Below are 26,817 nucleotides of genomic sequence, written 5' to 3' on the forward strand. Positions count from 1 at the left end.
TATGGGATACGGGGCTTTATTAGGTTGAAAAATATTTACAGCAAATTCAGCAGACTGGCTGAGAAATGATAAAGTAGATGGTAGAGATGACAAAGTGAGGATAATAAAGCAGGAAGTGAAACCAGGCAGTATCTGATCACTAATCCACCGGCTCAGGAAGGTCCTGGTAGCTGTTGACCTGAGGATGATGCTGACTGCTCTCTGATTGTTCACCGTTGAGCTCAGCGTACTCGACCGAACCCTGCTGACAGACAACACAGAGCCAACAGACAGAATAATAAATACATACAGCAGTTAACACTAAAATCTGAGGAGTTGTTTTAAAAGCATCTCAAACACTCATTTGTAGCTTCTCCCAGGATCAGAGTTGAAGCTTTGTTTCCACCCATCTCTCTACCCGCCTAAATGCTAATCTGCTTTTTTCAGTGGTGCAAAACCAAATAAAAGACTTCTAGAAGTCACACAGAACACAAACCATGAGTAAATACTGAGACCAACTTGCAGCATAATCTGTCATCAGGGAGATGAAAGAATCAGCCACTTTTAGAGCATAGCGTCACATCCTCAGTTTATTTTCTCAGATTCCTCTGTTTAGCTGCAGCCACCAGCGGCAGCGATTAGGGCTCACTGGGAGACAGTGTGCTGGCCGAGATGGGTTTGGAGGTAATTTGACTGGACCTCAGCGCTGATCTGAGTGACTGATAGGGAAGGAAGCCCCAGCCCAAACGCCTTTGTTCTTGTCTGGAAACTTTGACAGCCGTTTCCCTCTCGCTCTGGATTATCGGCCTGCAGAGGCTCACCACGACATGAGGAGTAACAAAAATCACTGGAGTTACCATGTAAAACCGAGATTACAAAGTTAATAGTGAAGAAAAATGTACTAAGATGTAGCTTTACTGTTTCTTAACATATATTATATTATTATATATATTTTTATTGAGAATTAAACCATGAAAAGTGTGTGATTGCTGATTGCAAGTCTGATTGGTTTACAATGGAGACATTCTTAAAGCTCATTGACTTTGTATTGACTGAACTGTAAAAGTTAATGGAGTGAATGGAGAGCGTGACATACACTGGTTTTAGAATATATTCATTATCCCTGGTGATGAGAGGTGGGTTTGACGCTACTGTAAAGAGAAGAAACAACAGCTTTCACAGTGGAAGAGCTGCACTTTCCACAATAGGACAAAGTGCATCAGGTCGGAAGCACCCGGAGCATGCTGATTGTTTTCCTTGACATTTATGTGATTGTTCACTGCAGATTTGTCACCCAGAGTCAGATTGTCAAAGCAGAGATCTACTGTAGCTACTACTGAAGTGTCTGAGGGAGACCATTAGACGTAAATGACCTGAACTGTGGCATGATGGCATGTCAGTGCTTCAATGCTCAGTGCAGCAATTACACACTGGTTTTTGGCCACAACAACACATTTGTCGCTAACCCCTTTGCCGCTTCCTCTTCCTCCTCCCAATATTGAAAATTCAATTGAACGGTTGCTGTTTTTAAGCAGTTTAGGAGATTCAGTGCCGATTGCAAATGTTGCTTGTCATATTTATAGAACAGGACCTCCACTGAGTATTACAAGCATTGCAGGAGCGCTGGGGCGAGTGTTTCCTTTAGACCATAGCTGTAGCTTCAAAGACGAGGATGGCGGCCAAAATTAAATCGAGTACAGTAACTGCACTGAACTTGTAACTCATAAGTCATCATCAAAAGAGTTACAATTAAGTAGTCACTACTGAACTTTGGAGGTGCTTGGATTTGTTTATGCTTCCCTTTGATGGTGCTCAAATATAGTGGGAACTTTTAAATTCCCCAGAAATCCTGTGCTACCCACCCTCTGTGCAAAACTATGAATTTGCTTTTAGGATAAAGAGCACCAAAGTCCATGATGAGGAGAATGTGGAAGAATTTTTACTCAGAAGATCAGAATTTTAATCCACAGAAAACCGTTGATTTTGAGCTTGATTTTTCAATTTGAATTTCTCAAATCAGAGGGGGCAGAGAGGAAAAGCTGCGGCATAGGTCTGTGTATTTATATTTTATTTTTCATCTTTTCCAGAATTCTGCCTACCCCAACTTTAATCACTAAATAAAAATGGATGGAGTATACAGGTGGAGTGAAAATGGGCCTGAATCGACCTCTACAGATTTATGAATTTATAAAACTTATGAACTTTACATGTTATTATATACACATGCAGAATGATATATGCATCACCAGCAAAAAAAGAAAAGAAAAAAGAAGCTGTCTAATGATGACCATAAAGAGTAGGAAGAATGACACTGAAGTATGACTGTGAAGCCAAATACTCACATAGTCATGGTGGTCGGCAGCACCTGTAGGAAGAAGCATCAGGGCTTAAATATGTGCAGTCTGGGCGTTTACTCTGCTTACTCACTGGCTGACCTCACAGCTATTCATTAGTCACCTCACCTTGCTGATTCACTTTCCTTTCCTCTGCAGAGGCCTTTGTTTCAGCCAATAAGTCCTGTCTCTGTCATCTGAATCAATATTTACAATATTTCCTCTCTCACTCTTACAGATGCGTCTCTCAACAGCTCAGATTTTTTTCTTGTCAGGGTTGAACAGGAAACATTAGGACTCTGATGGACTGCTTGATAGAGACGTCCAGCGTCTGGCTGCTGTTCTAATAACAGGACATTCCTGCCAGCAGTAACAGGATATGGTCACGGTGGTGTAGCTGGACTAAACTACAGCTTTCATCTTCCAAGGGATATTTAGGATGATTCAAAGTGTCTCAAAACCATTAGATTGCAGTATTTAAAGCAGCATTAACTGATGCTGCTTGATTTGCCACTTGGAGTTAAAAAAAATAGATACGACTTGACATGAATACTACTAGTTGCTTATTTATACATCCAGTTGGGTCAACCTGTGTCATTTCAAACAGTGGTGTTGCTATGTAAGCTTTTCAGATTGTGATATGTGCAGATATTTCTGAATTAAGTGCATATATATATAGGACCATTCATTTAAGCACAAACAACCTCATATGGTGTCTTTCAACATGAAGACAAAATAGAAGCAACTTCTACCTTTGCACATATAATGATAACATATATATATTGCTTTGCACACCAGTTTTTAGGTCCTACCAATGACTCCACATTAACATTTTGTCAAAATAGCAAAAACCTGGAACCTTGTCTTGTCATACTTGGCACATATCAAATTCTACTGATGTTAGAGGCTTCAAAAGTTGGTGAAATGTCGACCAGAGACACCAGAAAATTCCGGTGAGTGCATATATATGGACATATACATATTTTCTAATAAAACACAGTCATGGTTACAATTTTACAAACTTTTGAGGTAAAACATGACATGACAAAATGCCAGTGAGTTATTTTGGGTCATTTTTCAATTATTTTGAACAAACTGTCTGTCATTTTGGACACATTTAAGTTGGGGTCACAAAACCACAGTGTTTGAAAATGTTAATTTTAATTTTCAAGGGCAAATATTTTTTAAAAAATTGTCCTCTACTGGATCAATTTAATCTATAGTCAATTTTGTGCCTTCATTATTGCTGGCCTTCATTAACTACTTCAGCAGTCTGAGCAACAGTAGCTTGTCTCTTGGATCGGACCTCACAGTCCAGCTTTCGCTCCCTGTGTGCATCAGTGAGCCTTGGCCACCCATGACCCTGTCACCCATTCACCACTGACCACTGCAGACTGGGAACACCACACAACAGGTGCAGTTTTGGAGATGCTCTGACCCAGTCATCTAGACGTCACAATTTGGTCCTTGTCAGACTCGCTCAAATCCTTACATTTGCCCTTTTTTTCCTGCTTCCAATACATCAATTTTGAGGACAAAATGTTCACTCGCTGCCTAATATATCCAATCCACTAACAGGTGCCACGATGAAGAGATAATCAGTGTTACTCACTTCACCTGTCAGAGGTCAGAATGTTATGTCAGATCGGTGTACATAAAGACATTGATCAGCTTTAAAAATGTTAAACTCACCATGTGGAGAGTTTTGGAGCTCGCTGTACACTGTGTCTGTGCCTTTTCTCAGTGGAACTGTAGATGTGGAAAACAACACATTAGTCTGCTTCAACATCAAAAGGCAAACTTCAGCAGATAAAGTCTGTTTGATCTGACATTAACAGAAATCTAAAAATAGGCAGGTTGTGTCACAGAAGAAGAAGAAGTAGAAGATAAAGAAGAAGAAAAAGAGGAAGAAGGAGGAGAAAATAGCCTGGTAATTAGCTCCACCCTTCCTGTTTATAAGGTCTGCAGTGGTTCTGGAAATCCCTGCAGTTACAGCAACCTGGAGATGTATTAATTAGGGGTAATTTGGCCCCTCCCAGGAAGTGCTGCTCTGTCTTATCAACTGTAGAGGGATGTGGATGAAGCAGTGAGAAATGGTCTAAACCAAAGAAGATTGGAAGAGAAGAGGAGAATGTATTTGAAAGGTTAAAGACAGACAGAAACTATATAGGAAGACTGACATTTAAACAGTTAAAATAAATACATTTTAAAAATCTGTAATTTTAATAAATGTATCTGCTTTATTTTAGTTATATTTTACATTTTCCCCTGTGGTTTTGAAATACACAGAAATGTAAAAAAAAAAATTACTAAATTAAATGGTGTAGATTTACATGTCTAATGTAAAATAACATTTTAATAACAAATCTGTAACTGTGAATAAATATAATATTTCCTTTTTTTCAATGCATGATTTTGACAAAACAAGATGAATGTTAAAATATATTTGCAAATAGATAATATTTTCTCATATATGTTCTTTTTATTTAATAGATTAAATTGTTAAACTAAAATTGTTTTCATCACTGTACAATATTTTTAAATATTGGTAACTGTCAAAATCATTTGTTTTGTCATTTTACATAATTTATGATTAGAACTTTCTACAGAAATATGCATAGTATATTTAATAAGTGATTTCATTATTTTACATTGCTTTGAAATATTTTTCATTAAACATTAATGAAACAAATAATATACACATAATTTTAAGGAAAATTAAGGCTAGAAAATAAACTTTACTGTATTTTAAGACATTACTTTATTAAAAGATTTTTTTTACATTTTTGTTTAAAGTTTTTTAATAGTGTATAATATTTATTAGCTATCAATCTACTTGTGTTATTGTTCTTGTAGTCCATTATAGGTTATTTAATTATTTTTACCATGTAAATGTCTGTCAATAAACATTAAAAGACAGAAAATACACATGAATTCATTTGAATTAAAGCAAGAAACCAAAAATAGCTGTATTTTTATGACATGGGTATTTTACAATATTTTTGGGAGCCCAACTGCTGGAATATTAGGTCAAGGTCAAATTCAAAGTACTTTATTAATGCCGAGGGAAATTACAGCAGTCTGTTGCTCACATCCACACAGACACAGAACAAGTTTTATCAAAACCTTTTTTTTGTTCCAAGTGTGTGTAAGTGTTAACCTCTGGCAGGATCAGCTGACCGAGGATGAACCACCTCAGTGTATTCCACATCAGGCTCGTTGGACATCATGCTGTTCTCCTCATCATTTCCTGCATCAAAAAAAATCTCATTAACACACTTTGGGTCCAGGAGATTAGAATTTTTTTTTTAGCATTTAAGTGCTGCTAACTAAAAAACTCAAAATGGACTTTGGTTGTCGTTACTTACTGTTCTGGGTGTTTAAAACCTCCATACAGGGTGAATATTTTCAAATTCTTGTACTGAAAGTAGACATTTTCTCAAAGTTCCCTTAAAAAGCAACTAACTAACTTAATTATAAGTGTACCTGCTTCAGGTTTCCGTTCGCTCCACACACTGACTGCAGCTCTGTCCACCCGCACTGTGAAACACAAAAACACAGATATCAGGTCATTGAGCCGCTGTCAAACTTTAATTTAGTTGTATAAATTCTGAATCAATGAGATTAAAGAAACATACCTTAACATGTAATTATCAATTATATCACACATTACAGACACACGGGTGCTAATATCACCTGATATCTAATTAATGTGTGTTTGAGCCAGTTTAGAGGAGCAGCTTGCATGTGCAGCATGTATTGAAGAAGGTTCAACTTAGCCAACTTTGCACAAAAAGTTTTTGAACTTTGAAATGGTGCCAAATTCTTGGCCACTGAGTTAATCCACAGCCTGGTCAGGTGGCTTTAAAGGATGATTGCAGAGTGACCAGTGACTATAAAAGTCCACCTTAAAATGGAACTTTATTTTATGTTCTGCCACAACCTGCAGAGTCACCATCAATCATGTGTAGGATGTTCTGGATGTCCAACAACATGATCCTGTCCTAAAAAGTGTCCATCAACTTCACAGAGCCCTTAATGATGAGTGGGACAACATTCAACAAGCAGCATCGACAACCTCATTAACTCTCTGTGTTGCAGATGTTTGACTCGTTACTGACTTGCAGTGTCATATGAATGTCCACAACTCTAACATTTGTCATGTCAAGAATTCTTTTGAGACAGCAAGGTACAACAGATGATCTGCCACACAATGCTCTGGCATCTGACAACTTGATCCTGTCCCAAAAAATGTCCATCAACTGCACCAAGCCCTTTAGGAAGAATGGAAAAACATCCACAAGCAGCATCAAAAACCTCATTAACTCTCTGTGTCAAAGATATTTAATTTGCTACCGATTTGTGATTTTACTTGAATGTCCACAATTATACCATTAGTCATCTAAGAATCTTCTAAGACGGTATGATACGACAGATAATTTGCAACATGATGCTCTGGTGTCCAACAACATGATCCTGTACCAAAAAATGTCCATCAAATTTACCAAGCCTTTTAGGAAGAATTGGACAACATTTGACATGATGTCCATTTTGTTGCACAAGAATTTGATGAAATACTACATGCTGCGTTTAAAATTTTGTTCAGTATATTCACAGTATGTCAGCCCTGTGATAGACTGGAGACCTGTCCATGGTGTCAAGTGTATAGATGATGCATAGATGGATGGATATTTGTTTTTAAGCCATCAAAAGTCTGATGTTATTGCAATACTTTGTGCAAATGAGATGAGAGAAGCTGTTTGTATCCTCATCTTGGAACACCAAAGAAGATTTTATTGCTCTTATAACAAAACGAGCAACACAGGAGCAGATTTTAAGCCCACATCTGGTCTACACAGAAATCTTCCGCTGCCTCATGCACAATAGGTTGTTAATTCAGCAGCGGTCGCACAGTCAGTTCTGACAAAAACAACTTCCCATTTAGTAATGTAATGTCAAACGCAGCTCAACCAAGGCTTGCGTGATTAATTTCCTCCACCTGCTGCATGCATTCAAACTTGCCCGGCCTGAAACAAAATAAGCCCCACCCTCCCCAGCTCCACCAGCTTTATCAACCCCCCCCACTCTCAGAGTGCTTCATGCCAACATAGGAAGTCTCTTGCAGACTCTATTGTTTCGACTCTTCAAGGAAGTCTCTGCTGCACATTCCTTTTTAGGAAGTGAATCGAGTTCATGTTATGTTGGTATTCTTTTCTTGGGCCAAAGCTGAACACTGCAGTTGAAACAGCAAAATGAATGAATGGTACTGACACGCCTCTAAATAACACCAGTGTCTTTATTCTACAAGTCTCTCTTCCAATCAGTCGAGCGATCAACCAAAAATATATACACACATTTCCTGTGATCGTAATAGAATGTATATACAAATCAATCAGACACGGGACAAATACAGCAACATCAGAGGCATGCAATCACGCAGAAGCAAAGACGCAGTGGCCTAAAATCAAAGCTCATCTAGACTGCAGAAGGAGGGGAGAGGGAGCAGCGGGTTCTGGTTTATAACAGCCCTCCTTTTACTGAGAAAGTGTCTGTGAAGAAGCAACGCTCAGCATCATGAAGAGGATTCTCCAAAAAGTGTTTTCTGAGAAGTTTCTGTTTTCCTTGAAAGTAAGTAAAAATTGCATTAATGTCCCTCCCACTGTGGGGCGTCTCTCTACACTGTGGCTGGGATACTGTAGCTGCTCCTGTTGCTGATGTCAGCAGGTAGCGACGCCATGCTATCTCGCATCCCATTGGTCACTCTCCCCTCCTTGTCATCATAGAACGACGCTGCGTCTGGAAGAAGATGATAATGGACGCTCTAAGCAGTTGGCAACAATTAATAGTTTCATTATATGCCTCTGAACCCTAAACAGTTTCTAAATGTTTTTGTCACATTTTTTACTCACTGTTGGCTTTTTTTTCATTGCAATATAAAGTCTTGTACCTTTTTGGAAATAGCACAGCCACTGCTAGAAGTAGAAGGAACTTAGAAATGTCTTCTGTGCAGTTTGACACAATCATAATGCCATAGGTCGTAAAAAAGAAGAAAAGGAAAGCTGAAATTCTTTCATTATTTACTTTACCAAAATTTAAAAAAACCTAGAATCAACATATACAACCGTTATTCAAGTGTATAAAAGTATTGCCAATTTTTGACAAACAAAATGACTCTAAATACTGTAGATATTGTACTTCTTACATTTGTTTCCATACTGGTCTGCTATCTGCAAAGTGTAAACACAGCCTGCAGTTCAGCTGAAATTTTTGTCAAATTATGGTCACAGCTGCGTCACTAAACTCCACAGTTGTGCTGAGGAGCGCAAGATTGTGTATTTTTTTTAAACATTTTTTTTGGGATGAATTTTAAGTCAATTTTAAGTTTCTGGCTCTGATGAATAGCCCAGTTTTGCAGATTTTGGGGGGGTTCAGAGGGTTAACTCCTAAAGCTACTTCTGCATAAACACACTTTTTGTACCTCAAACAGTTGACTTCCTACAGCAACTGTATTCTAACAACATCCTACTTTTCCTGTGTCTGCAATACAGGCTTAGACACAAACACAAAATACATGCAAGAAGGTCAGAGAGAGACAATGATACGCACACTATGCATGCACAAAAACTTGAACAGAATACCTACAACTAAAAAGCAACATAGGCATTAACAAAGGCTGCTACTTCACCTTAGCACGACCACTGCATGCATATTAGAATGTAAATGACTGGGGTGAGAGTGGATAACAGGGCAACAACAGGAAACATGTTGAGACTGTTGAGACAAGGGGAGTAATGGTTGGAGGACAGTGTTGGGGGTAATGCACTACAAAGTAACTCGTTAGAGTACTCAGATTAGGCTTTTCTGCTATAGATTAAGATGGGTAGACCCTCTGTGATGTCATCTAAAGGTTTTCTGAACATGGAAGGTTTTGGAACTCATTGTAGAACCTCCAAGTGTCACTTGCTCTTAATTAGGCTTCAATTTATGGCTTCATATAATTTAAATGGGTGTGTCATATAGCAATTCACCTCCTATACAGTAATCATGAGCAGGGAAATTAGCTATAGATACAAAAACAGTTCTTTTGCTCCAGGCTGCTGACATGTTTATTTCTGCTGTGAAGTTGGACATTTTAACATAGGAGTCTATGGGGATTGATTCACTTTTTGAGAGAGTCTCAAACGGCCATTTGAGGAACTGCAGTTTCTGACATTTTTACATTGGATTCATTTTTCAGTCATGGAGGTTTCTGCTTTGTTGTAATTAGTAATGTAACACTTTAATTTTGCAGCTAGTTAATCAGTTAGTTAGCTTTTCTTTAAAAAAAAAAAAAAAACGGTAAAAATTTTATCTTCCCATCCCTTTTGTTGAAATAAAAAGCAAGAGTTGGCAAGATTGTGGAGAAGACAACTTTTACCTTGTTGAAACACCGCCACCACAAAATAGCTACATTTTCAATTACATTTTTATTGGAATTTAGTGATAAAACAATCCTATTTTCTCTCATGTGATGTAGTAGGAAAGGCTTTGGAATGAGCTACACGATTCTCATTAGGAGGTAAAGGGTTTGTGTCCTGTGGGTTATTCTTCTATTAGGTGCCAAAAGTGCTTGCTTAGGTTTAAGAAAATATTAACTTTTGATGACCACTTTCTGAGTTATGTCTACTTATTAGAAGCTTGGTAAAGTTTAGGCACCAAAATTACTTGGTTTAGAAGAATAGCACAGTTTGCGTTTAATTATGACCCTTTCACAATATACTTAAAGCTTCGCCTTTATTTTCTGGGTTTACGATTCATTGGCTGTAAAGAATTGACAGTAAAGCAATAAAATGAACAGCAAAAATGTATTATCAGTACTGCAGCCTCTGACACAGGAACAACTAAGATTTAGTACAACTAAAGCCATCACTCTGGGGGAAATTAAGAAGTTTCTTACATTGTGAAGGATGTTTCCAGTATCCACTATAGAGCCTCGATCTTTCCATAAATGCAAAGGTAACACAAAAGTACTCTAACAAGTTACTTTCCTCAGTATGTCATGACTTTCTAATGGCAGTAATGTTGTAATGTAACAGTCACTTTTAAAAGTAATGTCACCCAACACTTTGGGATTATGAGACAATGACTAATGATGCCGGTTAGTTACACAGCGACACGCAGGAGAACAGTAAAACCAAGCTACCTGTGGCTGCATTATAAACCTCTGTGTCGTGGGTTAGATTCACTGTTAAAGAGTCATCTGATTTAGGGCTCGAAGGCTTTCTGAGAAATGGTGAAAATAAAGTCAGGCAACAGTGAAGTCTAGGAGAAATCAACTCAAGACCAAAAACAAGCAAAACAAAAATTAATTCGAAGACACTAAGACAACAATACAGGTGGTTTTGCGTGTTGTTGTTGTAAATCTGCAATGTTTACATCCATGTTCACTAGTTTATCATCTTCCATACACTTCGCTGAGGAACTGCTATTGCTGTTGAATTTTGTTTCACTACTTACTCATTCATTTTGCTGCTAATACTTGGGATTTTTCATGCTGGACTTTTACTTCAAATAAAGTATTGGTACTAGCAAGTAGAAAATCTGAATACTTCTTCCTCCTGAGTATTTTATGCACACTGAACTTTACCATCCTGTGGCAATCTTGCACATTACAGCAGGCTATAGTATATAACACAATTTACATCAGTAGCTTGAATAATGCGCAGTATATTAGGGTGCTTTCAGTGTTCAAATATAATATAAAAACTACACAAGGATTATGATTCTACTTTAAGTCTATTTTATCAGCTTCATTTATTCTACAGTTTACAGTGAGGCATTTTATAGTGTTTTGTTTCTCATTAAACTAATGTAATTTAGCTGGGATTAATTCAATACTTTAACAGTCTATTTGAAAGCATGTTGTAGCAGTTATATTTTGACAATTTAGGAGATATATTTATTTTCTTGCGCAGAGTTCCATATTAAGATTGACACCACTCTAATGTTTCTATAGTAAATATAAAACTAGAGTTAAATGGTTAGCTTAGCTTAGGTTTTAATGGTACAAACATGCAAAACAACCAGTATAGTTCTTTAACATCACCACTATCAACAGTATCTTAGAACCTGGACCACCTAAGCCAGCTGATAAAACTAGGTTTCACTACGTTCTACAGTTTCTGTCAAATTCAGAAGAAGCAAGTAGTTGAGCAAACTCACACTGACAATTCAGCAGCTGCGTCTCTTTTACCTACAATAAGAAAGAAGAAGTGAGAAGAGCAGAGGGAGGCAGGCAGAGGAAGGCTGGCTTTCATACATAGTTAGACAGAAGAGGCCAGAGTTGCAGGAGGACTGTAGGTCTCTCTACCTCTCTTGGATCTGAAGTACAGCCCAAAAACCAACACCAGCACTGTCACGATTAGCAGGCAGATGCCTCCGATCAACGCCTTCTTCCACACTGCCATGCGAACTGCAGAGACACAGGAGGGACGGAAAGTCAGTGACAAAAATATAATAGGAAAAAGAAGAACAAGCAGACTATAAAAACTTGAGAAGACACCAAACGAACATTGATTCTGCTGGTGTCTTTAAATTCTGAGTCTTGATAGCAGCAAATCACTAATTTTTGGTCTCTAGATCAGACAGTTTCGGTCACCGTTGTCTTTACGACAAAATTGACTGACATAAAATCTGGTTCAGATTCCTGCACCCCTCGGGATTAACTGCATCACCCTGGTGAATCTTTAACTTTATTTCTTGTACCATTATAAATGTCAAAATGCAATGGAAAAATACCTGAAGAACTGAGGACATTCCTGTCACCCCTAATACTGAAACATGCGGCAGAGTTGATAGCTTTCTGCTGCCGCTTGGAACAATTAGAAATGTAGGATACTCTTGTTCACCTAAAATATGAGATGTCCCAATCAAGTCTTTTTGACCAGGGCCAATCCGAGTTATTTTATGCATAGTGTCGGCCGAAAGACAGTCCAAATCCGACACAATTTTCCTGAATAATACACACTTCAGTCAAGTGTATTTACTTGAAAACTGGGTCACTCTGCAGTACCTAACGCTCTACAAGCTCCAAAACATGGGAAAATCCTGTATTCTCTGCTTGCATGTCAGAAAATGTACTGGAGATTAGCTGTAGTATCTGGTTGCACCACTAGTTGGAGCAGTCACATGCAGTGCTTCTGTGAGCATCATCATCTGTTGTTGGTTTGTTGAACTGCATGCTAACGTGCCTCCAAAATCCTAATGCTGGTCCCATCCCATAATGGGAGGACTGTAAGTTCATTTGCACCCAAGTGTCTCACACTTAGCTGTAGTTTGCTACATTGCAAATACTAGGATGCTAACATGCTAAATCAGACTAAATATACAGTACAGTAGATGTTAAACTAAGATGGAGAACTTGCTAAATTTACAACTTTTAAATATCAGGTGTCACTGTATGCCATGGATGTATTAGGAAAGGTAGTAGAGTCAGTCCATTTTTTATAAACATACAGTCTATAACCATAACTTTACTTTGCTGCCATTTATTCCATTTGTGGACATTTGTGGTATTGCAATTATTTAACAGCAATCATTTGTAATTATTATTGCAATGCCTTTTTGCCAACAGACCACGATTTACAAAAGAAATATGTGTAAAACTGTTGCCAAGACACAATGAGCTGCGGGTTTTATATTGTAAAATGAAATCTATGGGGGAAACAATAATGAATATGCACAACAAAGAAGCAAGACTTTTTTGTTGGCTTATTTTGAATAAAGGGGGCAAAATTGATCAAGTGAACTCTACTTTTTGGAGCATCAGTGGCCCCTACTGAGCTTAAATCGCCATCAGTCTCACCCTCTACGGTGACCTCGTTGCTTCTGACGATGTTGTTGGCGTGGTTGAAAGCTTCGCAGTAGTATTTGCCGCTGTGCGCTTTGCTTATCACGGGGAACTCGTAGTCCTTGTAAACGTTGTCAGAAGTGGTGGCGTTCAGTGGCTGTGGATCACCAACACGGTACCATTTAAAGGTGACTGGTGGTGTGCCTTGAACGCTACATATGAGGTTGAGATGACCTTCCTCTGAGATGTCCTGTAGGGCAGGGAGGACGGACAGCATCGCGTGGGTCAGAGGCACTGGGAGAGGGAAATATGAAGGAAAATATTAGTCCACAATTGAAGTTTAATTGTAGGAAAAGCGTTGAGAATATCGATACAACTGTAATGCTGTACCGTTCAAAAACTGCAAAAATAGTGAAAATATTGGTAAATACCTTTAAAATAATTAGACTTTTACAGAAATTTCAATGCAGTAAAATAGTGTAATTTTATGGTCACATACCATGGAAGAACAAATTGTGATTTGCAAAAGTACATTTATTTATATTTGGTGTGCACAATATTATACAGTTCTGGTGCTTTTTTTGTTAGTTTTTTTTTGTTTACAGTTAACACATAAATCTGTAAAATAACAATGCATTGATTAAAAGAAGAAGGACTTTGTTGCAAAGGGCCAGTCTAGCCACGTCTACTTGTTTCTAGCCTTTATGCTAAGCTAAGTTAAATATATACCAGTAATAGTTTAATATTTAATGGATTAATGCAAGAGTGGTATCGATCTTCTTCACTGAATCTAGATTAAAAAAATTCCTTTAACTCAAAGATGCATTGAAATGTATTTCAAGGTAACTCTCAAAAATAAAATGTTGAATTTGATGAGAATCTATTTTGCATCAATAAACTGTGCAATAAAATAACACTGTAGGTAAAAGCCAACTATATAAACACATATATGAATATTTACCGGTGACATTTGCAGTGAGTCTTGCACCAAGAAGACCTTCCTCGCGACCATTATTCGCCTCACACATATACTTGTTTAATTCCTCAGGTTTGCTGATGGAGACTGTGAACAGAGCTTTCTGGAAGGGCATCTGGACTCTGGTTGTGCCTTCTGTATGGTAACCCTTCCACAGGGTGTAGTTTATGGGCAGGCTGCCAGTGTCCGACTCACAGAGGATCTGGATAGGCTTTCCGAGGATCGCTTTGTCGTAAACCGAGATCTTTGGAGCGGAGACAAAAACTGAAGAGAATAAAGAGAAAAATAAAACACAATGATTGTCTGAGGACAAATTTCATGAAGCTAAAACAAAAGGCTCCTGTTGATTGTGAGACAGTGGCAAAAGAATACTATATACTTAAGTAAAAGCAGCAATACCATAAGGTAGTAAACACTCTGTTACAAATAAAATTAATTCATTAAAAATGTAATTAAATGCAAAAGTATAAGAAGCAAAATACAACAAAGCACCAAAAATGAACATAGTAACTATGCAGATTGATATGTTTCTGAATAATGAATGCTATCTATATTTATATGTTACTGAATGCATTAATGTGTGCAGCACTTTAATGTTGCAGCTAGTAAAAGTGGCACAAATTTAAATTATTTCATACATCAGCTTAGGATTTTTTTTCTCCAGTGATCAATAAATTCATCTCTTAACAGATAAAAATAAATTTAAAGTATGAATTTGTAAAACAAATACATTATAATCAGTACCTACATGTACAAGTACCTAAAATTCTACTTAGTTGCTTCCCACAGTTGTGAGGTAAACACGCACATTCCACAAAAAACTGTACTCATAGGCTTTATATTGCAGTGAAAAATGTAACCACAATGAGTAAAAACGTTAACAGGAGCAAAAAAAAAACACCCAGAAACTGCTTGGAATTCAGGGGATTAAACAATCTGCTGTATTAGTGTTGTTCAGAGGATGCAGACCTCACAGGACAGTGGTGATAATAATGATCCATTATATAAAGGTCCCAAATTGGGAATTAATTCAAATTTTGTCTGTTTTTGGGAGGTGTTTTGCTTGACATTCAAGTTCTACATCTATGCTTCTGTCATGAAGAAAAATTAAATATATAGAGAGGTGGCCTGAATTGTGGCTATACAATGAGAACATGTAAAGAATTTCCCTCTTTATTAAATAAATGTGCATATAGCATGATCAGCATCCGAGGCAATAAATAATTGTTTTTCCTTCAAATAGATGCTAAAATACTTACATTCTATTAATCAAGAACCTGTAACTGCGTAACCATAAAGAAAAAAACAAGATAAAATCCATGGGACTACAAACAGCCCTGTGTTGACAGCACAAAGAACCATGTGAACATTAACTTTTAAATCCAAATAGTTAAATGAGTAGTTTTGTGATAGTTATTTCAGTTGTGCCATGTTTTAATTTTGATTGTTGTGGTTGGCTGTGGTTTTGTTTTTGGTGTTTATTTGGCCGAGAGCATCGTCGTGGTTTAGCTAGCAACGGGGCACCATGACAGAAACTTCTGTAGCGATTAATGACTTCTGACCAGTGTTCACGTATAGTTAGTGAGTCTGTGTGGAAAATATTTATTTAGCCTCAAAGATCTGTTATCTGTTAAGACTCTTATAAAAAGTAATGTGTAAATATTCACATAAACTTGGTATGATGTAAAATAACAGTAGATTTTTGAAATAAAAACAAAACAAAAGAATGTATTTAATCCAGGGGTGTCTAATGCAAATGAAAAACCTTTTGTTTCTCTGTGATTTAAATGCCTGTAATGCATTAAAAATCACAAACTGGGACTGGGTTTGACCTAGAAAGAGTGCCATTGTTACATTTTTGCCAAATCCACCAAGGCCAATTATTGCCACATTTATATACCAAGGTGCATGTTGGGAAGGAGCATTATGCCACATTATTAACCTGCATCTACAGAAGCATCAAGCGAGCTTACCTCTTGGTCGAACTGTCAGGGTCTCACTGTGCTTCTCAATGCCTTTGGCTCGAGCTGTACAGGTATAGTTGAATTCATGCTGCAGGGCCTTGCCAGAAAATACTCCAGTGTCCCCAGAATTCAGCGGGTTTCCGAGGGAATAAAGAGTGTAAGTCAGCTCTTTCCTCTGGAGTCTTTCAGAGGCAAAGCTCTCACTTTTGCAGGTTAACGTCATGGGTTCCCTTTGAAAGACTTCAGCGGGAGACATGGTGAGAGTCGGTGCAGAAAACAGCTCTGTGGGGAGATTAACAAACACACCAATTCATCTTCTGCAGTGATACACTGATTTACAGTGTGTTCGAGTTTAAAAGTGCATAAAAATCGAGTCCTTCCTCTCCACCATTGGACATATCTTTACTCACAGGTAATCATCCATGCATATTTAATTTTAAATTAGTCAGGTTGACCTCAATAATGACTAATACTGTAGAATATTGCCTTAATATTCAATATAGTCAGGTAAAGTTGTGTTTTATAAACATTTTTAGGCATTAAACTGTATTGTTCAAATTACTCAGGCTCAATATTTAAACTTATTAGGTTTTTTTCTGTACTGGAAAGCAATTTGGCAGTAGTTATTTAACAAATAATAATTTATAAATAAATAAATTTATTAAATAAATAACACTGACTTGACTTCACTGAAAGGCAACATGTGCACCGTTTTTCATACAGCACATCTAGAACAAAAGCAAGTGCTTCCACCAAAAAGGGTCATGACTGGAGTTAGAAATCAACCCAGTGAGTTTAAATACTGGAATTAAGACCCCAAAATGTCATTTATGGAGTTATTTTACCAAAGTTATTTACATGTTAGGTATTAAAACCCTACAAAAATATATAAATTACAAGTACACTTCTGTTATAGATACTGAGGATACTGAGGACCTACAGTGTTATTAAACATAAAGAATAACCTAAGTAGTACAACTATGTGTAATTATGACCCTACAGCATTATTAGTTATGGAACTTAACCTAACTTATACAAATATTGAGCATAAGACTGAAAGGCATAATTAATTATTGAGATCTGAAATAAAAGAGAGACAAAAATATACATGAAAACTCTCCAAAAGCCAAGAATTCCCTGAGTCCCCTATAGGATAGATTGTGGATTTAGGGCTGCAACTTGTGTCTATTTTCATTATATGTCACTTATTTTCTTGATTAATAATTAGTTGTTCAGTCTAATACATGTCCAAAATTTTATTAAAAATTTGATCAATGTTTTCCAAAGCCAACATGACAAATGTCTTGGTTTGTGTGCAACCCAAAGATATTCACTTTACTGTCATAAAGAAGGGAAAGAAACCAGACAAGCCTGAGAATTTTGACTTTTTTCTTCTGAATTGTTGACATATAATTGATTAATGGTTGCAGCTCGAGTACATTATGGAGGCCTTAGAGCAAAATGTAGGAAAAGATTGGTCTGAGGTTTTTAGGGCTTTACGCAAATGCTGTCCATAAAAAAAAAACAATTAAAATGTGATTAATGCCAATAATCATTAATACTTTTTAGAAAGTAAACACGTCAGTAGTGGAAGGCATGTTTCCTGTGTTCACTCACCAGTCACGGGTAAGGTCTTGGTGGCAGTTTTCACTAAATGTCCCATCTCCATTCTGCACTCAAACATCAGCCCGGCAGCCTTCGCCAGTGCCACCATGCTGTGGTTGACTTTGGTGGTTCCGCTGCTGAGGAGGCTGGTGCCTTCGCTCAGGTACAGCAGCATGTTCTCAGTGCTGTGCTGAGAGGTTTGGACAGAGCAAAAGATATTCAGACGGTCTCCTTCAAAGATCTTGTACTGAGGGGAAATCTCCAAAACCGGTGTGATGGAAATCTCTGTGGAGACAAAAGAAATGAAGCATCCCAGGTGGGTCCAGCGCTCTGAAAAAGCTGCCAAATTTCAGAGCTTACCTTTGACAGAAACTGTGACTGAGTTGCTTTCCTCAGACTTGAAGGAGTCCGGCGTTATGAGGACGGTGTAGGCGCAGTGGATCTTGTGGTTGCCGATGCTGCTGAAGCGAAGCTCTGCCACCGCCTGGTTGGAGTTCACTCGCTTCTCCTGGACCTCTTCGGAGTTATCATAGAAGTAGAAGAAAATGGAGCCCGTCTCTCCTGGTGCCATACACCTGGCGGTTAGCTCCTCCCCTTCAGTGACCACGCCCTTGTTTAGGTGGAGATCTGGCTTTGACAGGCCTGGAGACGCAACGTTTAAGTCAAAAAATTATAGTCATGTGGAATCAAATAATGCCAACATTTCCAAGTTTTTAAACAAAAATACACAAACTACAAACAATTCTGTCTTGGCACCATATGAACATTAACGTTCAAATCCAAACGGTTCAAAGAGTAGTTTTGTGATTATTATTTTAGCTGTGTTGTGTTTGAATTTTAATCGTTGTGGATGGCTGGGGTGGTTTTCACTGTTTGTTTGACCGATAGCATTGTGAGGTGAGCTAACATTAAAGATCGGATATATTCAGAAGATTTTTATGCAAAGTTTAGTGTAAAAATTCATAACACACTTGATATGATATCAAATTAACATCAGATTTTTGGAATTTAAAACTAAACCACTAGTTTTGTAGATTTTTATAACCATTTATATTCCTTAGTATCTAATAGGGATCCAAATAAGAAACTTCACATTTCTTTGTGACTTAAATGCATGTAATTTATTAGAAATCACAAACAGCCCACCCTCCACCATTCTGAACACTAGCATCAGGTTATTTCAAAATAAAATAAAATAAAAAATTACACCATTTACCAGATCTAGAAACTGTTAAAAAAAATACACAGAATTGTGGATTTTAAATATTTTTATGGCTCTTGAACTAATCATGTGAGGCATGGAATTACATCGGAAAAAATGAACCAAAGCGTAAAATAATGATTGTAGATTTTTAAAAATCCCTTTATTTTACACATCTCATTCAAAAAACTTACCAATAATTAATAATTTGCACTTGCAAGATTTGGCAAAAAGACAAACATTCTAAACTCACTGAAGCAACTGAAAAGCATTGAATGACTCAGCTGTTGCCAACATTCATGTGACAAAAATTCAGCGACACTTTGGTCGACAGAAATGCCTGGAAACAAAGTAAAAATGCAAATAGCTGGTTAAATATCTATAGCATGTAGACTTCACATTTTCCCCAGTATTGGTAACACTTGTATGCCCTTGGTGAAGTGCCTTGAGTGTGTCTCTTTTAAAATTTTGCCAAAAATCAACCATTTGCTCTTACTAGATTCTGTAAAACAAAGTAAAATTCAGTTGTTTTTGCTGCATCATGAAAGTCACGAGTGACTCAAGTGAAACTGACAGTCTTGTAACAAAAATTCAGAGATTTTTTGCATGTGGAAACAAATGTAAAATATAAATAGTAAAACATCTATGGTATGTAGAGCCTGACAATTTTTCCAGTATTGGTAACATCTGTGGACACTTGTGCACATGTTGATTCAAGGATTTCAAAATGTTTGTACTATACTGTAAATAATCAGAAGAGGAAGAAATTCAACTTTTGATTTTCTGCTTCTATGATTTACTGCATTTTAACAGCAGACATTTCTGAGTTCTCTCCCCTTTTTTGTGGTTGTTCTGTTTCCATAGAGGTGCAGGATTTCATATTGCAGAGAAAAATGAGTGAGTAAAGTAACGAGTGAGTAAAAATGTGACAGTTTCCTGAAAGACCCAAACATTATCTAGAGGTTCACATACACAACAATTAACATGTTTTTAGGTGCATCCTGCTGCCTTTTAGAAAACAGAATCTGAATACATACACATGCACCTCCCAAACTCTAATAAAGCACATCCATAAGCACAAACCCACCTGTCACTGAGAGTTTTTTAGCGTCGCTGGTCGACTGTTTGCCCTCGATGTTGATCTTGCACTTGTATTTGCCGCTGTTGGACACTCTGGCCTCGGGCAGCAGGTACAGGAAGTCCTCGGAGGAGCTGGTGGTCTTGGTGTACACGATGCTGCCGTCCTTGAATATCGTGTACTCGCGACTCAGCGCCTCCTGGCCCGAGCTGCTGACCGTCACCTGGCATCTCACGGTCACGTTGGTGCCTCGGGTCACATCTGTACTCGGCTCGACGGACAAGCTGATGTCTCTGATGGTGAACACTGGGGAGGGGATTTAAACCACCATCAGCCTTAAAGTGAAAAACACTGTAACACTTGACCACTTTGCCTTTTTGTGATCTTTACTTCCTCATGCATAATGAAAGATGGTAAAATAGAAGTTATGCGGATCCAGATTTATCAGTGAAAATGTGAGTACAGTTACATAAGGTACATTATCATCACAGTCTCCCTGCAGAGAGAAAGTCTTGTTCATTATGTGCTTCAGGAAAGACGGAAGTCAAGTCCATTTTATGTTTTACTGCTCATTTCATCCACCTTTTGGGATATATGCTTATTAGCTCTCTTGCTCAGAGCTGGATTTAATGCCTCTCTTATGTCTGTGTTAAGTATGCAGTAAAAGAAGGAAGTCGATTAGCTGAGTTTAGAGTGTTTAGAGTCTCACTCCTGGTCATTTTGGCTTATACACATAATACAGATTTAACAGAGGAGGTACAGCACCAGCATGTTGCATTAATTGAGTTTTAGAACTGTAGAGATGGTGGAGAGCAGATTTTTGTGCATCTGAAATTGCTAAAAAAAAATACTAGTTTCCCATTGCTGTAGTCTTTATGTGAAACTAAAACAAAGGGCTACTGGTTAGGGTCACCGACCTCTTTACAAAAAACAAATAACTTTGTGAAATGCATTTCATTTCTGATGGCTCGTTAGGACAATGGTTGCATTTATGGACAAATGAGTGAGCAGTGCAAACCCCAAAGCCCAGTATTGGTCAGACTTAAACCCAAACACTGAGGAACATAAGGATAATGCAGCCGTCCCTTTTGTCTTTTTCTGTGGACCTCTACATCCACATCCTATTGTTATGTTTAATCATTTCCCATTTATTTCAGCACTAGTGACAATTTTCTGATGAAACAACTACTAGTGAAACATCTGCAGCAGATGCCATTAAAGTGAGTTCATGAGGCTGATGTGTTACTTTGGAATGTCATCATAATGCTAACTCTATCCTGACTGGATGTGACACACATACAGGAGACAATTACACAAAAACTGATTTACACTGAGGACAAAACACCCAAACATTAGCTTGTATATGCGATCCAATGTAGTGATGAGTGCACAGACCTATATATAAGGGAGAATAAACAACCACTCGAAAAGCACAACACAATTTCCTCACACATAAGACACAATGCAAATCCAAATACATAGTCTTGTATGAATGAGTATAAAATTCTCTGATGTAATTTAATGTTAAAACAACAACAGCAGTGGCAAAAGATATCAGTTATTTAGAAGAATCATAGGTGTGTTAGTGGCCTCCCTCACTTCTCTTGTTCTTGCTCGGCCACTTAGTTTTTAAGGACGACCCGCCATAGTCCTTCCATTTCTTAATAATGGATTTAACTGTACTCCAAGTGATATTCAGTGGCTTGAAAATTTTCTTGCTCTCAACACCTGACTAATGCTTTTCAATAATTCGTTAAATAAGGGTGTTTTTTTTGTCTTCATGGTGTAGTTATATCCAGAAGTACTGATTCACCAGTAATTTGATCTTTGAGAATCAGATGTCTTTATAGTACAGTCACTGAGACACATTTACTGCACTCAGATGATTTAAATGTCACTAATTATGTGACTTCTAGCACCTGATTAGGCGAGTCACTTTAAAGGGGGTGAATTCTTGTGCAATAACGTTATATTTCTAACTACTTGACATTACTTTGTATAGGCTGCTTTCATTTTGACATGAAATAATCTTTTTTTGGGTATATTTTTGTCCAAAAAGCCAAATTATATTGACTATACTCCAACATTTACAAGCAATAAAAGGAGAAAACTTTTTTATAGGCACTGCCTATTCTCCTGTATTTACACTAAACCTCATTCAAAGGATTGGATATTAGTGGGCTGCTGCTCATATTCATATCTCTGTGTATTTGCTCTTTCAGCATGCTTTTCAATTCTCAGCCTCATTGTCTCTGGATATAATTACAAACCATGTGCGTCACTCACACGGCCACATGTGAACGCTTCAATAATCACCTGAACAAAGCCATGAATCAGTCTTTGGGCGCAAACAGGTGAAAAGTAATGAATGAGTCACACAAGATGCTCACAAATCCTTTAGAATAGACTTTCTATTTCAGTAAAAAAAAACCTGAATCTCATCTGCATCCAAAGCACTTCTTAAAGTGACAGCAGTTTAGCTTTGCGCAGTGTAATAAGAGACAGAAAGCATCTGCAGCCGTACATCAAGTCTTCCCCCTCTAGATCAACCATATGTTGGAGACAACAGGCTGCTGTTGTGGGTTGTTGCGGGGCAGTAAACAAACCTCAAGAAGGCAGGAAAAAGCACTTTGTTAGACAAACAGGTCACTCTGGGGACCGATCACCATTTCAGAGTCTGGCCCACACCCAGCATCTTTCAGCAGAGCCGCTGATGAGAAAAATATCATTCCTTTGCTACCAAGCAGAGCCTGAACACGACAGCTGCATACTTTGTTAAATACAAACATGAGTATTTCCAATTTGTGCTACTTTTTCTAATATTGTATGTTTCTCTGGTGCTTTTCTGATTAATATTTTACAAAAGTAATAACATGACTAAAGATTATACAGCTTCTTCGACCTGTTCACCTTAAAGCCCCTGATTTAAAAAGAGTCAGTCCTGGAGAAACTATTCAACTGTATTGCTTAAGTAAAAACTGCTGGAATAAGTTAATGTAAAGTAGCCCCAAACTGCAGCCACTTTATTTAAACTAAGCTTAAGACAGCTCCTTTTCCTACTGATTTCAATTAGTGTGCTACTGTAACCTGTTCTATGAATGTAAATTCATCTGCATTTAAAAAATCTTATTCCTTATCTTTGAATCTTAGATTGTTTTATATTCTTTTATTATTTTTAATACATGTTCAGGCACTATATATATTCAGTGATGGAAAAACGTTTTTGGACATCACATGCATTTGTGAAATATTGCATAAAGAATTGCTCTTAGGTCTTCAAGTGCAATTTCTTTTAGTATAGTTGCAGCCAAAATACTAAACAAATTCTAAAAAAAAAACATAAAAAACTTAAAATTGATTGGTTCCATAAAAATACAAGAGAAATTTTGAGTATTGGGTCATTTTGGTACCAGTGATCTACTAATGAAGGTTGTGCTTTTCATTAAAAGACACAATTTTTGTTGCCGTGCTTTGTGTCTATATAAAGTAGCACATTTGAAAGTTCTTCAGAGACAAAAATGACTAAATTGAGGAAACTAATGCAGGAAACACACCTGAAGATACAGATTCTCAGAAAAGGCCAGAAAAGGTCCAGCTGCTGCCTGATAAGCAGGAAGTACAGATGCAGTCCTTCAACAGATATTTTGTATTATTAAAGAAGTTTAAACCACAAAAATGTTGAATGTATATATATATTTTTAATCACTGTGTATAAGCACCGGTAATCTGTCAAAATACAGTTTTAATATTTTATGTAATATTTATCTATTTTTATATCTCAAAGGTACTTGATGCATTTGAATTACTGATAAATACGAATAACATAAATTTCCTTGCTTCAATTTTACATGCGATCATCTGTATTTCTTTGGCTTTTTAATGTTTAATAAAGGTTATTTACGTGTGTAAAAACTGTGAAATTACCTATAACATTCAATAATAAGAATGATTTTCTAATGAAATTTTATGTTTTATATTTTCATTGATATTTTTTGTGTCTACCAGAAATATGGGAAAAAAATCTGTAAAACACGATTTAAAATTCTGTAACATTAGAGATTTTCTTTCTTTACAGTGTGTTATTAAGAGGCCCTTTGTAATGTCTGCTCTAAAAATGTAGTAGTAGCAGTACTACAGTTAACTGAAATTAAAATATTTGAGTCCATCCGTGCTCTTATCTGGTTAAATATCAAACTGTTTACCTCTTCAGGGCTCTAATAACATTCAAAAACAAACAATCTGAAAAGGCCATAAGTGAACAGTCAGAAATCTGAGAAGCAACACATCAAACGCTCCCATGGAACCAGTTTAAAATGTGTTTTTACCTCCAGTCTGGACCTGCTAATGGCTTTAAAAGAAAAAAAAAAGAAAAAAAAAGCCCTCCACCTTTACTCCAGCTGATCAGACTGACTCATGTCTTCCACCAGCGATCAGCTCCAGAGGAGGCGTGAGACTGAACTCACCAACATGTTCTCAACATTTCCACCAACACTTTTCCACCAAACTGTGATAACAACCAACTCTGTTTCCACTGAACCTCCGTGTGATTCTGTCTCTGATCAGAATCCAACAGTCAACTGAAACCAACTCGGAGCTCAAAAAGTTTCCCCACATGAAGCTCAGTAAACACAACGTCTCTTTGCACCATAAACCTTTTACATTCTCTTTACGCTGTTTTCCTGCACATCCTCTTTTTGCCCTGTTCTTTGTCTATTCAGTATCACTTACCTCAGTTTAAATGAGTAGATTTTAACTTTCTGCATCATAAATGTTGCAGCTGCTTTTGCTCATACATTGCTTTTTTTTCGTTCATTCCCTTTGACACTGTTCCTGTATATCTACTTTTTGTTACCTCAGTATGAGTAGATGTTAGTGATGAGTGTATTTAGTAAATGTGTTCATTACAGCACCAGTTCATAAAGCAGACTAAGAATTTCATTGCACTAAACTTGTTTATTGCCTCATGTGAAAATAAAAAACCTTAAATACTTTAAATGACATCTCTGTGTTCAGGAAGTTGTACTATATTGTGTTTTACTACTAACTATTAAAATACATTTATAATTTTATCATAATTTCACAAATTTTTTTAAACAATTTATTTAATAAAATTAAACTACATTTGTTGGTCGAACATATTTTGGAAAACAATTTTTTTCTCTACAGTCAAAGATGTTTTTAATTAAACTGATGACTGACAAAATGTAATTGTTCCAATAAGTACTTCAATGTTACTGAAAAAGAATTAAGTTACGTAATGTTGTGTACTTCCCTACAATAATTATGTCATACAGATCCTGTTAATTCTGAACTCCTTTAAAAAAGCAACTAAACTTCTCTGTCATGTTCTTGAAGATGTTTCATCTTCATTCAAGAAGCTTCTTCAGTTCGTCTGACTGATGGAGAAGTTCACATCTAAACAGTCAAATGACTAATTCCATTAATGACAATAATTATGGAAACAAGTAGCTCCAGTGTAGAGAAGGAAACTTGAAATCCTTACTAAACCAATTTGCCTCAATTTGAATGTAGTTTTGAGTCAACCAATGCAGAAATTTGAGTTTAAATTATACACAATGTTAAGTTAATGCAACACTACTAAATCAACCCCATCAAAATAAAGTTTGCAACTTAAAAAGGTTTGTCTAAACCTGGAAGTTTGACTTTTTATCTTGCAGCCCTGCATTTTCTTCATCTTAGCTTGTACTTACTGTGCTGTGCGTTCACCACGCTGCCTGGATGGAAGTCTGGGAGCAAGAACACAAAGTAAATCACCAGATTAGAGACAAGTCTGTCAACCATCTCCACACACATGAATCCAGAGAGAAGCTGAGGTTCTTACAGCTGGACAGCAGCGTGGAGGTGAGCAGTAGTAGGAGGCCCATCCTGCTACCGTCCTGGAGCTCGACTGACTGCTGCCTGGACCTTCCCGGTGGGCAGATCTGGTTCTGGTGGGCGGCTGCGGATCCGAAGGTGGTTCTGCACCTCAGCCAGTCAGCGGTTATCACCCCGAGCAGCCGTCGGCTTGGCTTAATTTGACAGGAAGCCAGTGTTGTTTCCTCAGGATGTTCGTGCTGCAGCTCTTTGCTGTTGTGGAATGTTCTTCTCTGGACTCCTACATGTGTTTGTGAAACGTTAGTCACAATAACTGCTCTGTGGTGCAGCAGTCGGGCCTTTGACCTCGGACCCCTGGCGGGTTAAAGCCTCTGCAGGTGGAGAGAAGAACAAGAAGGAGGCGACAGTCTTTGTGCATTAAAACCCGTTTCCTGAAGCAAAGATAAGGGTTTGGCTCAGCCGCTGAAAACATAAATCTGGCTCTCGCATGGAAATATTTTCATTAGCGTAAGTATTTTCCATCATGACTGAACCAGGCGGACCCTCGATGAAGCTCTTTGACTTGTGGTTGGTTTGTAACAAGGATTAGTCAAGGTCAGTGATGTTATGTCAGAGAGGAAATATGTTGCTCCACCTCCTCAGTTTTCTTCAGAATTTACTTATATGTTATTTGGGACCCAAAACTAAGTTCTCTATGTTTTCAGACTTTTAATATTTCACCCTAAAAATGAACACTTCTCAATGGGGAAGCCATTTTAAGCGTCCAGAAAAATAACTCCCACAGCCATGAATTCATTGAGGACACAGACTGATCAGTAGCAGTTGCAAAATTTGTAATTATTTTTTTAATAGGCCAGATGAGATTTATAATTCCTTTAGAGAGTTCGATGCCTCCTCCCAGTCTGGCATTACTGTACAGTTGTACATTTCTTTGATAACGTTAAAAAGTTCTGAAATAACTAGCTGCTGGTATTAAATTATTTCATTAATTAATAACTAATTGTACAGGCATTAATGA

The 26,817-nt window shown here is 37.3% G+C and overlaps 1 protein-coding gene across 13 annotated transcripts; it reads right to left on the reverse strand.

Moving 5' to 3' along the window:
• Positions 1-26,161, reverse strand: pecam1b (platelet and endothelial cell adhesion molecule 1b). 13 transcript variants are annotated; one of them, XM_023268575.3, is made up of 16 exons: positions 25,807-26,161; positions 25,676-25,711; positions 19,974-20,270; positions 18,046-18,327; positions 17,698-17,970; positions 16,090-16,362; positions 14,102-14,380; positions 13,156-13,434; positions 11,662-11,763; positions 11,514-11,544; positions 10,495-10,574; positions 5,799-5,852; positions 5,473-5,562; positions 4,005-4,061; positions 2,322-2,344; positions 1-244 (listed from the first exon to the last, which is right to left on the reverse strand). In XM_023268575.3, exons 1-16 carry the CDS (start codon positions 25,847-25,849, stop codon positions 140-142), a joined length of 2,304 nt encoding a protein of 767 aa, XP_023124343.1. In that variant the 5' UTR covers positions 25,850-26,161; the 3' UTR covers positions 1-139. The 13 variants fall into 13 exon arrangements, 12 of the variants coding, with proteins under 12 accessions (XP_023124343.1, XP_023124344.1, XP_054866283.1 ...); XM_023268576.3 differs by having other exon boundaries at positions 1-241; positions 25,807-26,068; XM_055010308.1 differs by lacking the exon at positions 2,322-2,344 and having other exon boundaries at positions 1-241; positions 25,807-26,067.
• Between the last annotated feature and the right edge of the window lie 656 nt (positions 26,162-26,817).

This window comes from Amphiprion ocellaris, chromosome 4 (genome assembly GCF_022539595.1).
Source record: "Amphiprion ocellaris isolate individual 3 ecotype Okinawa chromosome 4, ASM2253959v1, whole genome shotgun sequence".
NCBI lineage: Eukaryota > Metazoa > Chordata > Actinopteri > Pomacentridae > Amphiprion > Amphiprion ocellaris.

Excerpts from the sequence above, each read along its gene's own strand:
- pecam1b (XM_023268575.3), bottom strand. The coding sequence starts at position 25,849 with ATGGGCCTCCTACTACTGCTCACCTCCACGCTGCTGTCCAGCT. Across the intron at positions 11,764-13,155 it reads CAACGAGGTCACCGTAGAGG|TTCGCATGGCAGTGTGGAAG; the intron begins GTGAGACTGATG and ends GTGTCTCTGCAG. Across the intron at positions 4,062-5,472 it reads GTCAGCTGATCCTGCCAGAG|TTCCACTGAGAAAAGGCACA; the intron begins GTTAACACTTAC and ends CCACATCTACAG.